The 16,378-nt window shown below is 40.6% G+C and overlaps 1 protein-coding gene and 1 long non-coding RNA gene across 2 annotated transcripts; one reads left to right on the top strand and one right to left on the bottom strand.

Moving 5' to 3' along the window:
* Positions 1 to 9,625: 9,625 nt before the first annotated feature.
* Positions 9,626 to 9,904, bottom strand: LOC132501397 (spindle and kinetochore-associated protein 2-like). Its single transcript, XM_060116974.1, has one exon. It carries the CDS (start codon positions 9,902 to 9,904, stop codon positions 9,626 to 9,628), a length of 279 nt encoding a protein of 92 aa, XP_059972957.1.
* A 2,328-nt stretch (positions 9,905 to 12,232) lies between these two features.
* LOC132502218 (uncharacterized) lies at positions 12,233 to 13,594 on the top strand. Its single transcript, XR_009534417.1, has 3 exons — positions 12,233 to 12,519; positions 13,271 to 13,331; positions 13,433 to 13,594. It is a non-coding gene; the product is annotated as an uncharacterized LOC132502218 (long non-coding RNA).
* Positions 13,595 to 16,378: the final 2,784 nt, after the last annotated feature.

The raw sequence follows: 16,378 nt of genomic DNA on the forward strand, positions 1-16,378 counted from the left end.
ACATGAATTCATGGAAGTAAATGAGGTTAACAGGATCTGACCAACACCTTAGTGTCTCTTCCAAAGGATGGGCAGTGTATCCATAATGAGGAAAGGGATATGAAATGCTCACAAATCCCATGATGAAAATGCCTCTTGGTCTATAAATCATGTTTCCCTGCTGTTCATAGCTCTGAAAAGGATTAGAGAGAAACCTACTCCTGGGTGTGACAACTGGGGTCACTGAAGATTAGATGTTGCCATGAGCCCACAGAGTCTGCCCTGCAGAAAGCAGTAAAATGATCAAACCCTCACTCCTTCTGCTGGAATATTTACTGTTGACACAAGAGTTCAGCTGTAGACTATGAGCAAAAACCTTCTGTCAATCACTTTCAGTCCTTAATTGGATAAAAAGAGCTAGAGATCTTTCAAAACAGTTGAAGATTGCTACCTGACAGGGGGCTGGGAGTAGTGCAACTGGCATATGGGTAATTTTTAAGGCTACTTTTAAGTGTGAAGCCCTTTGACTGGTTCTCTGTCTCATGGGTGTCCCAAAATTTCCATCTCACTGAAATTTGGAAAAGAATTCAGGTTCTGTCTTTCCCCAGAGAGGGGAGGCAGCCACAAGCTTTACAAACCTAGCGTTTGTACATACAGCGAAGCTAGATTCGCTTACTATTGGAGCCTGACAATACTCGATACCTGATAAAAATCACTGTCAAATAACATTTATAAGAACCCAATTGCATGAGATGGGGTACGATGTTGAGGATCACAAGCAGTTACAGCAAAGGCCTCCAGGTGCCCAGAGTTTAGGGCAAGCAAATGAGTATATAGGAAAGGCAAAATTTAAAAATGGCAGACCAAATCTGAATGGACCAAGTAACTGCTTTGCCATTGTACATTCTTCCTATTCCCCATCACCCATCCATCTATCCATCCCCCCAAAACATACCCCAACCCTAGTGACAAAGGTGGAGGCAAAGCCTGGAAGGACAGTCCACAGGTACTGAGATGCTCAGGGTTGGGAAGGACTTTGATGCTTGTGAAATCCAATCCACGGTACCTTTGAATTTCCTCTGCCATGGCTCCACCAAGTAATTACTTGGCACATGTCCTAGGACCTTCAGGGACTGGGAATCCACCACTTTCTAAAACAACAACAAAACTCAACATATTTAGGCAGATAAAACATATTTAGGCAGATAGAACAAAAAATTCTTCCTTGTAAGGACAAATCCACTTCCCCAGAGCCTGTGGCTTCTGGTTGCATCTTTTAGGGCCACAGAGGAAAAAAAATCAACATTCCTCTTCCACAAGACAATCCTTCTAATATTTGAAGACTGTTATCTCAGCCCTTCAAGTCTTTTCTTCAGCTGCACAGCCCTATTTCCCTAAACGTCCAGATTTCATTTCCACATTGTGATCCAAACTTTCTCCTGAATGTGGGTCCTAGTTGCTTTATATTTATCTTAGTCTACCGTCCCCAGAACTTAACACAGTATTCCAACTAAGGTCTGACCAAGGCAAAGCAGAGTGGGGTTCTTACCTCCCCCACCAGAGACACTTCTCTTAAGACTGGCTTTTTGGTAGCCACATCAAACTGCTAACTCCTACTGAGCTGATACAGCCACTTTAAAGCAGCCAAGTCATACTTCAAAACCATTATTTCTCACCAAGTAATGGAGCTATCTGGGTTATCCAGACCTCTTCTATCCCTCACCCAAAGACCATCCATAAGCCTCACCCCACCAACATAAAAGCACAAGAAATGGGTAAAGTTTTCTGTTTTGTACTTTCCTTGGAAAAAGCTGAAAATTATTTGATTCGCCCAAGACTCCTCAAAATACCCCAGGTCAGGGGCTTCCCCGGTGGCGCAGTGCTTGAGAGTCTGCCTGCCGATGCAGGGGACACGGGTTCATGCCCCGGTCCGGGAAGATCCCACATGCCGCGGAGCGGCTGGGCCCGTGAGCCATGGCCGCTGAGCTTGCACGTCCGGAGCCTGTGCTCCGCAACGGGAGAGGCCACAACAGTGAGAGGCCCGCGTACCGCAAAAAAAAAAAAAAAAAAAGAAAAGAAAAAAAAAATACCCCAGGTCAAAAATTGTCATCTCAAAACGTTATGCAGCTCGGTGAGCTAATTTCGTGAATCTTTAAATCCCATGAAGGATACCTAATGCGTTAGACCATTAAGTGGATCCTGCCTAATTAACAGTCAATCCTAGGGGAAAGAGTGCAGGTCTGTCATTAGAGTCACCTGAGTCCGAATCTCAGCCATATGCATAAAGTGCTGTTGGCCCAGGACAACTTCTTCTGAGTCTTGCTTTCCTCCCCTAGAAATGGGGCTAAGACATCCATCTTGCCATGGCCTTGTATAAAGTACTTGACACAATGCCTGGCCTGTGGCGGATGGGCAGTAAATGCTATGTTTCCCCTCGCAGCACAGATTATTACAGCTTACACCCCATTTCCCTAGCTCTTAGACAAAGGGCCCGGGACTTGCTTGTCTTCACATCCCCCAGACCCTCAACACCAGCGTTAAGTAGACACACATTCCTCTTGAATATAAATGTGAGCATTTGGCTTTAAATTCAGTTGTGTATCATCTAGAAATAATGACATTTCTGCTCTGGCCTCTCAGTTTCAAAGGGGTATTTTTTAATTCCCAGGGAATAGCTAAGATTACCTATTATTAAAAAGAAAAAAGATAGACTCTACTCAAGTCTTGGGCAATCGTGTTCAAATGGTGCTCTAAGTCTCGGAGAACAGGTTGACATTGACATGTCTAATATTCTTAATGTTGACCCAATTTTAATCAGGTAACCGCGTTTCAAGACACAGCCAGAAACAGGAGGGGCAAGACGAGGCTCTGACGGGGAAAGCCAACCTCTGATATATCCAATTTCTGACCTATGGCTCAGTCAGCTCAAGGAAAGTTTTGTGGGTCCCCAGTGTCTTCCCAGGGCGACAGACACTCCCACACGGCCTCAACCAGGCTGAGGTAATTGTTACTGTTATGGCTTTAACGATGTGAGTGGGAGAACATGAGAATTCTGAAAGAGATTTATTTACTGCAAAGCATCCCAAATCTCTCATTAATCTGCTTTTCATTTGGCAAACTCTTCCTTCGTTAAAAGTGCCACACTCTGCTCTGCGGTTTATGACAAAGCAAAAACGTCTCTGGGAGGCAAAGCAGCAAAGTGGAAAGAATGGGGGCTCTGGAACAAATCAGACGTGAGTTTGATTTCCAAGTGTGCTATTTACTTGTTCTGTGACTGTGGGCAGTTTTCCTTAGCCTGTTAGAACCCCATCTTCTTCATCTGTCAAGAGAAGATGATTGTCCTGTCCTAGTTTATGAATATTGAGATCAGCCCTAGGCCCTAGGGCACTATGTTTGTTTCTCCTTTAAGGTTCAGTGGTCACCTGCAAAAGGAAGATCATTATATTACCAACTTCATACACTTCGTGATGAGGATTTAAATGGGTGAATGTATGTAAACTAACTAGAACAGAGTCTGGCACAGAGGAAGTTCTATACAAGTGTGAGTTATCATCATTAAGGATTAAATGACACACATAAAGGACGCTTTGAATGGTGACTTGCACCTGTTACATATGAGGTGCTCAATACATGTACGGGAAAACATCTCCCCTCCCAACTAGAGACTTTTCCGCGGGGTCTGAAGAAACTCCTTGGGTGGGAGGAGCTTTTCAAAATTATATACTCAGGGCTTCCCTGGTGGCGCAGTGGTTGAGAGTCCACCTGCCGATGCAGGGGACGCGGGTTCATGCCCTTGTCCGGGAAGATCCCACATGCCGCAGAGGGGCTGGGCCCGTGGGCCGTGGCCGCTGAGCCTGCACGTGTGGAGACTGTGCTCCGCAACGGGAGAGGCCACAACAGTGAGAGGCCCGTGTACCGCAAAAAAAAAAAAAATATATATATATATGTATATATATATATATATATATATACACACATATATATATGTATATATATATATATATATATATACATATATATATGTGTGTATATATATATATACTTTCTTGCTCTACCATTTGAAAATAAGTTCCAGACACCATGACAGTTCATCCCTAAATATCACACATCTGCTAAGAATGAGTGTTCTCCTATATAATCAGAGTATCACTTTCATATATCCACATTGAAATTTCCCCAGTTGACCAAAATTGTTTTTTTTAATTGTTTTACTTTTTCAATCTAGGGTCAAATCAAGGTTCACACATTGCCTTTGATTATGTCTTTTAGTATCTTATCTTTTTTTTTTTTTTTTTTTGCTGTACGCGGGCCTCTCACTGTTGTGGCCTCTCCCGTTGCGCAGCACAGGCTCCACACGCGCAGGCTCAGCGGCCATGGCTCACGGGCCTAGCCGCTCCGCGGCATGTGGGATCTTCCCAGACCGGGGCACGAACCCGTGTCCCCTGCATGGGCAGGCGGACTCCCAACCACTGCGCCACCAGGGAAGCCCTGTCTTTTAGTATCTTACATCTTTTCCTGAAGAGCATTCTTTTTGTTTCTGTTTCTATTTTCACAACATTGAAAAATTCAGGACAGTTGTCCTATATTATGCCCCACATTCTATATTTAATTGTTCTTCACCACGAGAATCAGGTTAAATATTTTGGCATAAGTACTACATAGCACACAGGGGACACTGTATGCCTCCCATTGGGTCAGGTATCTATTCTAAAGGTTAATTTTCCTTGGCAATGGAAACACATAATCCATGGGATAATACCTCTTGCCACCTCCAACAACATTTTACTCAAAAGTTTTAGTATTCTTTGGGCTTCCCTGGTGGCGCAGTGGTTGAGAGTCCGCCTGCCGATACAGGGGACACGGGTTCGTGCCCCGGTCCGGGAAGATCCCACATGCTGCGGAGCGGCTGGGCCCGTGAGCCATGGCCGCTGAGCCTGCGCGTCCGGAGCCTGTGCTCCGCAACGGGGAGAGGCCACAGCAGTGAGAGGCCTGCGTACCGCAAAAAAAAAAAAAAAAAGTTTTAGTATTCTTTGATGATCTTTGCTTGAATTGCATTCAGGTGCAAAATGGTGATTTTTTAAAAAATTCTCTCCTTTTTCTACATGTACTATAAGCTTCTGTAAAGAAGAGCTTTCCTACTTATTTCTTCTCTCTCCCTCTCTTTCCCCTCTTCTTTCTATCACTCTAGATTTATGTTCAATGTGATATAATCTCGTACCATCATTATTCTTTTCAATGCTCAAATTGTCCCATTTTGACAAGTGGAAGCCCCTTCATCCTGGCTTCTGTTATTCTTTTGACATGATCCCATTAGTCTTGGAGCACTTCCCTGCTTGACAGTATGACAAGATATCCCAGACTTACCTTGTATTGTCCTTGCCCCAAACCTGGACTTAGTTCTCCAAGAAACCCTGGTTCCTTTCAGTACACGCCAATATCTGTGCGTTGTAACCACTCTGATGAAACAGAATGGATCTCCCACCCCAAATTTGGTTGGAATGTCAAGACTGATGACACACAGGAAGAGGGTATGAAAGGTTTATTACTTACTGAATGAGGCTTTCTGGGGAGAGCAGGGTAGTCTTCATAAGCTGGACTGAAAATGGTTTGTGAGAGCTGGAAGAAGACCTGCGGGGGCTTTTATGGTGGTTAGAGGGTGAGGCTGGTATGAGGGCCTCTGTGCACAGGCAGGGGCTTGTGTGGCTTGAACTTCCCATAAACACCAAAGGTGGAAGCACTCAGACTTTCTTTTTTTTTCTGTTTTTTTTTTTTGTGTGTGTGGTACGCGGGCCTCTCACTGTTGTGGCCTCTCCCATCGCGGAGCACAGGCTCCGGACGCGCAGGCTCAGCGGCCATGGCTCACGGGCCCAGCCGCTCCGCGGCATGTGGCATCTTCCCGGACCGGGGCATGAACCCGCGTCCCCTGCATAGGCAGGCGGACTCTCAACCACTGGCGCCACCAGGGAAGCCCTCACTCAGACTTTCTTATCAGATTTCCCGGAAGTGGGGCACAAGGGGAGGAGGGAAGGATGAGGTTTAAGATGTCAGCAAACATCAAATAAATGGGGTCAGATAAAATTTAAAGTAAATAAAATCTAAAATATTTTTAAAATTTGTTTAATTTAAAAAACGTTAAAAATAGAAAAATTTTTAAATTTTTAGAAGTTTTTTTAATTTTAAAAAATAAAAATAAATTAATTAAAATGCTTTAAAAATGCGGTCAGACTATTACACTGGGCTACACTTACATTCTTTTACATAAGTCTATGAGATAGAGATCTGTTACATAGGTACCATGTGTGCCCAAATCAGCTTCACAGGGTACATGTCAAGTACCTGGAATAAGAACACAAGGCACTTCCAGCTCTTTAAGTGGGAAACAACCTCTATTAATACACAGTAGCAGCAGCAAAATCATTATTCCTTTGCAAGTTACCTGACATTTTCCAATTGTTTCTAAATCAGTTATGGACCAGGCTATCAATTTTCTGTTTAGAAAATCAACTTTAGAAAGGATATGTGATTTCGTGATGTCAGAGGGCTCCCCAGAGGGTCAAAAGCATTTAAACTTCTCTCTCAGTCAAGACATCAAGATAATTCTAAGAGCCTCTGTATTTCATATAAATGTCAGATTAGAGCAGCTCATCACTAAATTCAATTAATAGAAATAACCATTACATTTAAACACTCAAAAAATAAACCTACAGATCTTTGTCAAAACATATAATGATAATAACAATAATATTAGCAGCTAACATGAACTGAATGTCTTTATGTTCCAAACACATTACAGTCATCCTCGTAACAGTTCTTTGGATTTACTATTAATATTATCTCAAGTTTGCAATGAGGAAATTGAAGCCCAAAGAGGTGAAGTAATGTGACCAACACCCCACAGCAGGTAAGTGAAGAAGTGAGAATTCAAACACAAAGCAGAAAAATAACATCGAAAATTCAACATTTCGGGACTTCCCTGGTGGTCCAGCGGTTGAGATTCTTTGCTCCCAGTGCGGGGGCCCCAGGTTCAATCCCTGGTCAGGGAACTAGATCCCGCATGCCGCAATTAAAAGATCCCACACGCTGCAACAAAGACCCTGCAGGTCACAACTAAGACCTGGCACAGCCAAATAAATAGACAGACAGATAGATATTTTTTTTAAAAAGAAAATTCAACATTTCATAACTGTATTTTAGCTCTGAAAGTAGAACACAGATTGATTTCCACTCAAGACAGAAAGTGCCAGACTGGCTCAGATTTTAACCTAGTCAGCATAAACTTTTATTCTCTGCTCTTCTATTTTTCCTTAGAATATTAGGGTCCAGCATCCAAGACAGCCAGTAGCCAAATGACCAGGGATGGGGCAGATGAACTGTTTGGACTTTTCCAATCCAAAGGATCACATCAGCAATCAGTTTGGAATTCAGTGAAGTATGCCCTGTTGCAGTCTTTTTTTTTTTTGTTTGTTTTGTTTAAAATGTTTTTTAATTTGTATACATGTAGCAACATCTGAAAAAGTTGCAATTATTTGGGAAAATAAGCATACTTATATTTTTTAATTTCTTAACATTAAAGTTGTATTTAAAATACAACCTAATTAAAATTAATTTGTATCACAACTTAAGACATAAAAACACTAGTAGTCACATAGGAGAAAACAATTATCCAGATGAGAAATAAAAAAGGTCTAAATTAGGTAGTAAGAGTGAAGGTAAAGTGAAGGTTGGATACAACAAACATTTCAAAGAATTATACATTTCAAAGAATTATAGATTTTATTAACTAAGAAGATAAAGGGATGCAAACTTTAATTCCAGCTAACAGAATAGTTGCTGTTAACAAAATAAGAAAATCAGTTAAGTATTCTGGACATGTTCAACTTGAATATTCAGGTAGAGATTTTTATTGGAAATTTGGATCTAGATCTAGTGAAATAAGTTATACTTGGGAATCATTCCCCAAAAGGGCAATAAATGAATATATAAACAAGAGCAATTTTAAGAGGGATGAGGGGAAGAACCAACATTTAGAAGGTAACTTGTGAAGGAAGTCATAGTGGAAAAACAGTACAATCTAGTTTTTTTTCTGATTGAAAGCAAAACCCTTTAACACCAGTAACTTGTTAAGACCTCTTCATGATACCACCATTTTTCAATCCCACCATCACCATCACATCACAGAGCCATACCATGACAGGAACTTCCTCAATATTAATTGCCTGAGTACTGAAGAAAAAAAATATCTGTTACTAAGGTGTGACTTATTTATCTGTAATTTAAAAGGGGGGGCGGTTACTTTCTGTTCTCCAGATATTCAGAAGAGACAAGACAACTTTAACTGAAGCTACTCTTCCAACCCTGTCTGTCAGCTATTATGTTTGTTAATAACAGAAAAAATTCTTTAAAAATTACATTAAAGTATAATTCTATAACCTGTAAAACTAACATTTGATACACTTTTCCTAATCTTTCAATGCCTTGTTTTTATGACATATATAGAAATATTTATTGAAGGATTACTAAATATCAAACCCTAATAGTTTACCATCTTTTTGTGCTTCCAGCCATCCTGACACACACAAGTCAAGTGGTTTGCTTAGGGTCGTACAGCTAGAATTTAAAACCTGTGTTTACATATCCGGTATGAGCCCAAAGCCCAATCTTGACGACAAAGCTACAATATCTGCTTCTCCTCTTACCTATTTAGCATAGCTTTAGCATTTCCCAGAACATTAATACCAGTAATAATTTACTGGTAACTTGACCTTCTGTTGTATAGATATACCATGATTTACTTTCATATTTACTTGCCATTAGTTTTTTCTTTTTTTTTAATAAATAGGGAAGTTGACGCGTGCGCGCGCACACAAAACAAACTGGCAAGTAGCGGTTGCCAGTGATCCTCTCATTTCAGTTTCTTAGCTTTCATATACAGTAGAATGAACAATTACAGTAATACAGACCAGAGGAGAACAAAGGTAGTATTGAAGTATAACAGGGACAATCTAAAACCGCGTTTGAAAGCAGAGCTCATGCTGTTCAACATTAGCAGGAAGAGGGAATAGGACAAAGATAAACGTGAGGCTGTCACAGAAAAGCCAGCTTATTACTAAGTTAGGTTTTATGGCAGACTGTTAAGTCACACATTAGCAGTCTCACCAATAATGTGACCACATCTGCAATCAGAATTTTCAATAATAAAATTATATACATATGTATAACATAATACAAATTTTTTTTCTATCCTTTCATTTCCAAAGCATGTTCATTCACATTTGACTGACTGATAGTAAATAATTTTCTTTTACAATAGGCCAGGACATCCGTGTTATCCTGATTATACAAAAACAGATACAAAATGGTGTTGAGACTTACTTGCCTGAAATTACAAGACTAAGTGTATACGCATATATATTTGTAAATCTCTTTATTTCCATTCCATCCCTTTGGCTGAACATTATGTGTACAATATCTGCCCTTCTTGTATTCCCCTCTCTCGTGGAAGGCATCACTATCCAGTAACCCAAGCCAAATCTCCTTTGTCATCCCCCCACCAACAGTCATCAAATGCTAACAGGACAGCTTCCTAAATCTCTCTGGAATTGATCTCTTCCCCATTAGAGTTCCCTTTTGCAAGTCCATTTCTTCATCATAAGTCTGACATGTGAGCTCTTAATTGCTCTGCCGCAGTTTTCTCTTCTTCAGTCAGTGGTAACAGCTTCAGGTCTGTTTGCTTTTGTAGTTCTTGTATCAAGGTCATAGTCTTATTGAAAGTAGCACAAATGCGGCTCTTAGTCTCTTTATGCTCGACAGCAATTGGTTTAAAGCGTGCGTGCAAAGTTTGATATCGAGACTTTATTGCTGACAATTCCTTTAAGAGTGTAACAGGATTTTTCATCAGTTCCAGCTTATCGACCTCCGCCTCCATGTTGAATAGTTGACATTCCTCAGACCGCGGCGGCGCTTAAGCCGCAAACCGTACTACTCCCTGTTGCAGTCTTGAGGTGATTTTTTTCGGCTGAAATCCAGATTGCTCTGTGTTGTAACCACTCTGAAGAAACAGAATAAACCCCCCACCCAAAATCTGGTTGGAAAGTCAAGACTGATGACACACAACAAGAAGGTATGAAAGGTTTCTTACTTACATGAAATGAGAGAGGTGTTGAGTTCAAAAGTACCTACAGACTAATGGGTTAAAAAAATGGTTCAACCACTGCTTGACCTTCAGCTTTGGAGAGCTCAATATCACATGTGTAGTGTAATAGTCTACATGACATAGCTTTCAGAGCACTTGTACACACATCTCATTGAATCACCTCAATAACTGAGTGTGAATGACAGAAAATTTACCTATGCAAACGTGAAGCAAATATCTCATGGAATCAATATGTGTATTCCAGTAGGCAGAAGGTGCTAAACACCTTTATAACCCCTTGGCACACGGCTTTGCTCAAATGGCTGTGGCAACCAGCTGTGCCGCAGATATAACCTTTGACAAAATGACACACCTCTGCTGCACTGCCCGTCACTTGCTTTCTGGCCCAAGCTTCTCTGTCCACTGAGATTCTGGGCTGTGATGGGTCATGTGCAAAACTGTAAGTACAAGGAAATTAACACCCCTGGAGCAACGCTTGATTAACATAGGATAGGAACTGGGAAATAAACACTCACCTTTCCCCATCCCTGGTGGACGATTCTGAGGCATATTCTGTATAACTCCAGTGCGGCCCTGCTAGCATTGAGCCCCAGCTGCACCCGGCCACCCTCTTAAAACTGCATCCTTGGATTGGCTTCCTTTCTTCCCTGTTCCACTCTTCCCAATCTGCTGTGCTTATCCTGCTTTATCAGATTTGGCTACAGTCGTTAATTAATAAATCGTTCATATACACTTCAAGAAACATCACATTCCCTAGGGACCATTCATCAAGCCCTTGTCATAGAATCTGCTTTAGGGGGGAACCCAAACAAAATCAGAGAGTTTAAGTAACTTAAAAAAGAGTCAGTTAACGTTGCAGTTAGAAAATAGCTCTGCTGTCTCCTTATGGGATGTGATTAAAAGCACAGGCACTAAAGCCACATTCAACTGGGTCTCAAACTAACTGGTGTACCTTAAGAATGTGACTTGATTCTTCTGATGCTCAACCACTTAACTGGAATATTAATATAAATGGTAATAACAATGGCCAGTCATTATTGAGTGCTTCCATGTGTACACTCTTTGCATATATTAACCTTCTAATCCTCACCGTGACCTTATGAGATATATATATATATATATAGATATATATATATATATATATATTTTTTTTTTAATTCAAGACCCATTTATTCTCTAATTCTGCCCACATGGAGACACTCTCCTGGAAAAGGCATTGAATCCTTCCATTCACTTTAACACCTTGTGCTGAAAACATGTGTTCCGAGGTTTCACCTATGAGATCCACATTCTTAAAGCACTGATTCTTAAACCTCATCTAGATTTCTCCCCTTGGATGGGGGGAGACGACGCAAACACAGCGAAGAACAGCTCAGGACTGTGGGCTCTGCTCACCCAGAAGATTTGGCCACTTTGCTAAACTCTCTTGTTCAAGTAGTTTCTCAGTTTCTTGGATATTCTATGAGGCAATCACACTGTCTGCATTATTGACAATTTCTGTCATCTTGATTTTGATTTAAATAGGAATGCTTCTAAAGAATTCATATTTCTAGGATTAATTTGAGAAGAAGGAAGCCCCATCTGAGTAACGAAACAGCACCATTAAAATACATTTTATTTATTCTTTAATTGAATATAGGTTTATTCACTTTCACTTCCTTTTACAGAAAAACTAAAGATATCTGGGTTTATTAGTAAACGAGTCCTGTGCCATGCTGAAGAATTTACTATGAAAAAGCATGCATCTCTAGAAATTATAAAAAATATTTACACAGGGCTTCCCTGGTGGCGCAGTGGTTGAGAGTCCGCCTGCCGATGCAGGGGACACGGGTTCGTGCCCCGGTCCGGGAAGATCCCACATGCCGTGGAGCGGCTGGGCCCGTGAGCCATGGTCACTGAGCCTGCGCGTCCGGAGCCTATGTTCCACAGCGGGAGAGGCCACAACAGTGAGAAGCCCGCGTACTGAAAAAAAAAAAAAAAAAAAAAATTTACAGATTTGCCAAGCCACAGAATGCTAATGTAATAAAATACATTTTAGGAGATAGGACAGAGTTGTGTTATGTTCACGTTAGAGAAAAAAACAATTATTTTGATAAAAACAGTTGCTCTTAAACTACTTCATCTTCTTCGGTTGCTTGTTTGCAATAATGGACAATGAAACTAGTATAGAATCTTTTCATTTTAATTTACCTATGATACACATTGCATAGTTTAGGAATAATTTAAAATATTAATAACTGAGGCAAAAAGTTGTATTTTTCCTATTAACAGGGCAGTGGGAAAGAACAGCAAAGTAGTGGCCTGGAAGAAATAAGAGAGTCACTCAGGAATCATGGAGTGCAGTTGGAATTAGAATACTCTTCTTTGATACACGACCGGGAAATTAGGTTAGTGTATAGTAATATTTTAATTTTTATGCAGTTGAAAAATACTTATTTTTATTTCTCATAATACGTTATATATAATTACATACAATATTCAATTTAAATATTAAAGATTTAAATAAAGCTCCATTTTCATATCTTTTCACTTTTGAAGGAAAAAAAAATCTGGCTGATTTTGTCCTGTATGTGAGTTTCCTATTTCCTAATGGAATAAAATTTACATGTTCTGTGTCATGTGAGAAGAGGAAGTGCTTTTCTGTCATTCAGCTATACACAGTGTTATGGCATTGGGATAATTTCCTTTTCCAGTGATACTAACATTGACTTAATGTGGTTGTACTTCTCATGGTCTTTTAAATATTCTAGGAGGCATGACAGGACGTCGTGTCATGCCTGCCAGGGCTCCCCCTGCTTATGTCCCCCACCTCTAGGCAGGGGGACCCCTGAAACATCACCCCAGTCTGCCTGAGTACACTTGGAAGCCACTTCTTAGCAGAACTGGGAAGCTTTACCAGCAAGGTGAAATTCAGGAGGAAGGTTTAATTGAATTGTGAAACTCTTTATCAGCTAATGGACGTTTTGTTTCACTGTAGACACAGCCCATGGGTAAACCCAGGTTTGGTTCAACTCTTGCCACTGGAGGAAGTGATTTTATTCGTTAGGGGGAAATTTAGCTGACACTTAATACATTACAGCTTTGGTCATTGTCTGACTTAAATGTCTGGAGTGTAATACTATATACTAATTTCAATAGGTTCAACAATGGATGGATGATTAAGATCGGAAGGGGACTTGATTATTTTAAGAAACCACAGGTAGGATATAGTCTTATGAGCGACTGTGGAGCACTCTTTTTATTTTAACAAAATGGCTTTGGTCCTTTTTGTTAAAAAAATTTCTTTTCTTCTCTTCTTAGAGTCGTTTTTCCCTTGGATATTGTGATTTTGATTTAAGACCATGTCATGAAACGACAGTGGACATTTTTCATAATAAGCACACACAAAAAATATGATGGGTAGTAGCCTAATTTACATTATATATTTCTATTTTAAATGAATATTCGATTTTTTTTTTACTTTGGACAGATCATTCCTATAATGTATGAATTTAACAATAAACTTTTACATTCCTACTAATTTATGGATTCATTGTTCAGTTGTGTGACCAATCCTAAGTATTTTTATAAATATATTACTCAGTAGAGTTATAGTGTTTCAAGTCATATGGTTAATTTAAACATTTTACCAGATTTTCTCTATTTGCCTGTTGGAGAGTGAATCAACACGTAATGAGCACCTATTAAGAAGATGAATTGGATGCTTTAATCTTGTCCCTGAGAATGTAGAGTCCAGGAAGAAAAATCATGAATTAGAGTACTCTTAAGAGACAGATGGGCTTGTGGGTCTAACAGCCAGAAAAAAATAACCACCGAAAATTTCGTTACAATTGTGTCTTTAGCAGACATTTACCTATATATATATATATATATATATATATATAGGCACATAATAGATAATAAAGGTCTTTCAAATTAGTGGGAAACGAGTAGACTAGCCAATAAAAGTTTGCAAAAGCTAACATTAGATCTCTACCTTATGCCACATAGAGAAATTATTCTAAATGGGTTAAAGAGCTAATGAAATGAAAGATCGAAACACTTTTTTTTAACTCCACTGAATGTACTAAGCATAACACAAAACCCAGGAATTATCAAGGAAAGTAAAGAGCAAATGATCATATAAATATTTAAAACTTGAATAAAGGGAACCATAAAAAAGTTAAAAACATATGAGATCAAATTTACAACATACAGGAAAAGGGTTAATAGTCCTAACATATAAGGAATATTGCCACATTTTCAGCAAGTTTGACCTGACCAAGGATTTGGTCCTTTGAGCAATCTCTCTCTACTGGCTTGTTCCTGTGGTACATACATTCCCATCCAGATACACCCTGTTTCTTTGTTCTTCATGAACAAATTTCTTGGAGTTCTCTATCCAGTTTTTTCCCCTTTCCTCACCACCTATTCACACTTCAATTCACTTCTATCCGGCTACCCAGTCACTCCACTGAAATTGCTCTTATCAAGGTCAGCAGTGACCTCCATACCACCATATCCAATGGACACTTTTTAACCCTCGTGTTACTTGTTTCAGGAGTATTAGACCCAGCTGGCCACTCCTTTTTTTTTTTTGTAATTTTTTTTATCATTGTGTTCTGAATTCACAGCATTTTAAAATTTATTTGTATTTCATTTTATTTATTTTTGGCTGCATTGGGTCTTCGCTGCTGCACACGGGCTTTCTCTAGTTACGGCGAGTGGGGGCTACTCTTCGTTACAGCGAGTGGGGGCTACTCTTCGTTGCAGCGAGCAGGCTTCTCTTGTTGCGGAGCACAGGCTCTAGGTGCGCGGGCTTCAGTAGTTGTGGCTCGCGGGCTCTAGAGCACAGGCTCAGTAGTTGTGGCGCACGGGCTTAGGTGCTCCACAGCATGTGGAATCTTCCTGGACCAGGGCTCGAACCCAAGTCCCCTGCATTGGCAGGCGGATTCGTAACCACTGCACCACCAGTGAAGTCCCTGGCCGCTCCCTTCTTGAACCTCAACTTCCATGTAACACACTTTGCTTCTCCTCCACCCTACCTTTTAAATATTGGAGTTCTCCTAAACTAGGTATTAGGTAGTAACCTTTTTTTTAGTAGGAACTTGTATGGGGAGGTCTTCCCCTATAAGAATTACACTTATGGGGAAAAAAATTAATAAATAAGTAAAAAAGAATTACACTGTGGCCTGATAATTAGATGTTAATGTGGCTGCAGCTTTAGGAACTTGACCTAGTTGTGTGTACCTTCCATGTTGGCTGGGGGAGGAAGCACTATCAGGTGTGAGGAGATGGACAGGGCAGGATCTGCCAGGCCAGGACTCCCACCTTCTCCCCTTTTTCAAAGATGTGTGTCCTGTTCCAGGTGTAGTACCTGGATGGGTCTGGTTTGCAGCAGAACATCAGCATCCCAGTGGAGAATGAGTCATTCCTCCTCAAACAGGGATGCAAAGTAACTCACCCATCTTGGTGGGATGTCCCTTTACAAATCCCACTGCAAACTCCCTTCCCAGGTGTGATGGGGCTTGGTGTTCTCAGCAGCATAGCTCGTAGATCCACAGTGAGAGGGAAATGGCTGTCTCCTGCAATTTCCATACCTTAATGTGGGTATCGTGTGTCTGAGCAAGGGTCTCCCATCTGGCCTGTGGGGCAGCAGGCCCTACTGGTTGATCACTCAAGTATCTTAAAGCCTGGGATAGTACTTCAGTCCGTCTGGCCAAGGTGGGTTTTACCTGTGAGTAATTCAATCTGCTGCCTTAATGTTTCATTCTTCCTTTCTACCGACTCTGCTGGTTGTAGCTTGTAGGAGAGACAGAACCTCCATCAGTGTCATGGTCCTTCGCCCAATCTTGTGTTGACTGAAAGAAAAAGGCACAACATAAGAGTTGTTAGTTTCAGTTTTATTTGGAAAACTTAGTGAGGACTATAGCTTGGGAAACAGCCTCTTGGTAGCCCAGAGGGGACTGCTCCCCAAGACACAGGGGGAGAAGCCAGTATATATGTAATTTTGGCCAGGGAAACCGTGCAGTCAAGTATACATCTCAGCAGAAGGTTAGTGCTGGTCATGAGGAACAGATATATTAGTTACTGATGTTAGTGCTTTTTCTGTGTATGCGAAGATGCAAGAATCTGGGTTCTCTAAAAATCTTCCTGAGATATATCTAACTATCTAAGGGGCCCGTTTTTCCAAAGCATATATATTCTCATCCTGTTTTGCGTCCTGAATTCCTTTTAAAAATCTTCCTGAGATGTATCTAACTATCT

This window comes from Mesoplodon densirostris, chromosome 14 (genome assembly GCF_025265405.1).
Source record: "Mesoplodon densirostris isolate mMesDen1 chromosome 14, mMesDen1 primary haplotype, whole genome shotgun sequence".
Lineage (NCBI taxonomy): Eukaryota > Metazoa > Chordata > Mammalia > Artiodactyla > Ziphiidae > Mesoplodon > Mesoplodon densirostris.

Bases quoted from the DNA above. Each gene is read 5' to 3' on its own strand.
- LOC132501397 (XM_060116974.1), bottom strand. From the start codon at position 9,904: ATGGAGGCGGAGGTCGATAAGCTGGAACTGATGAAAAATCCTGTTACA.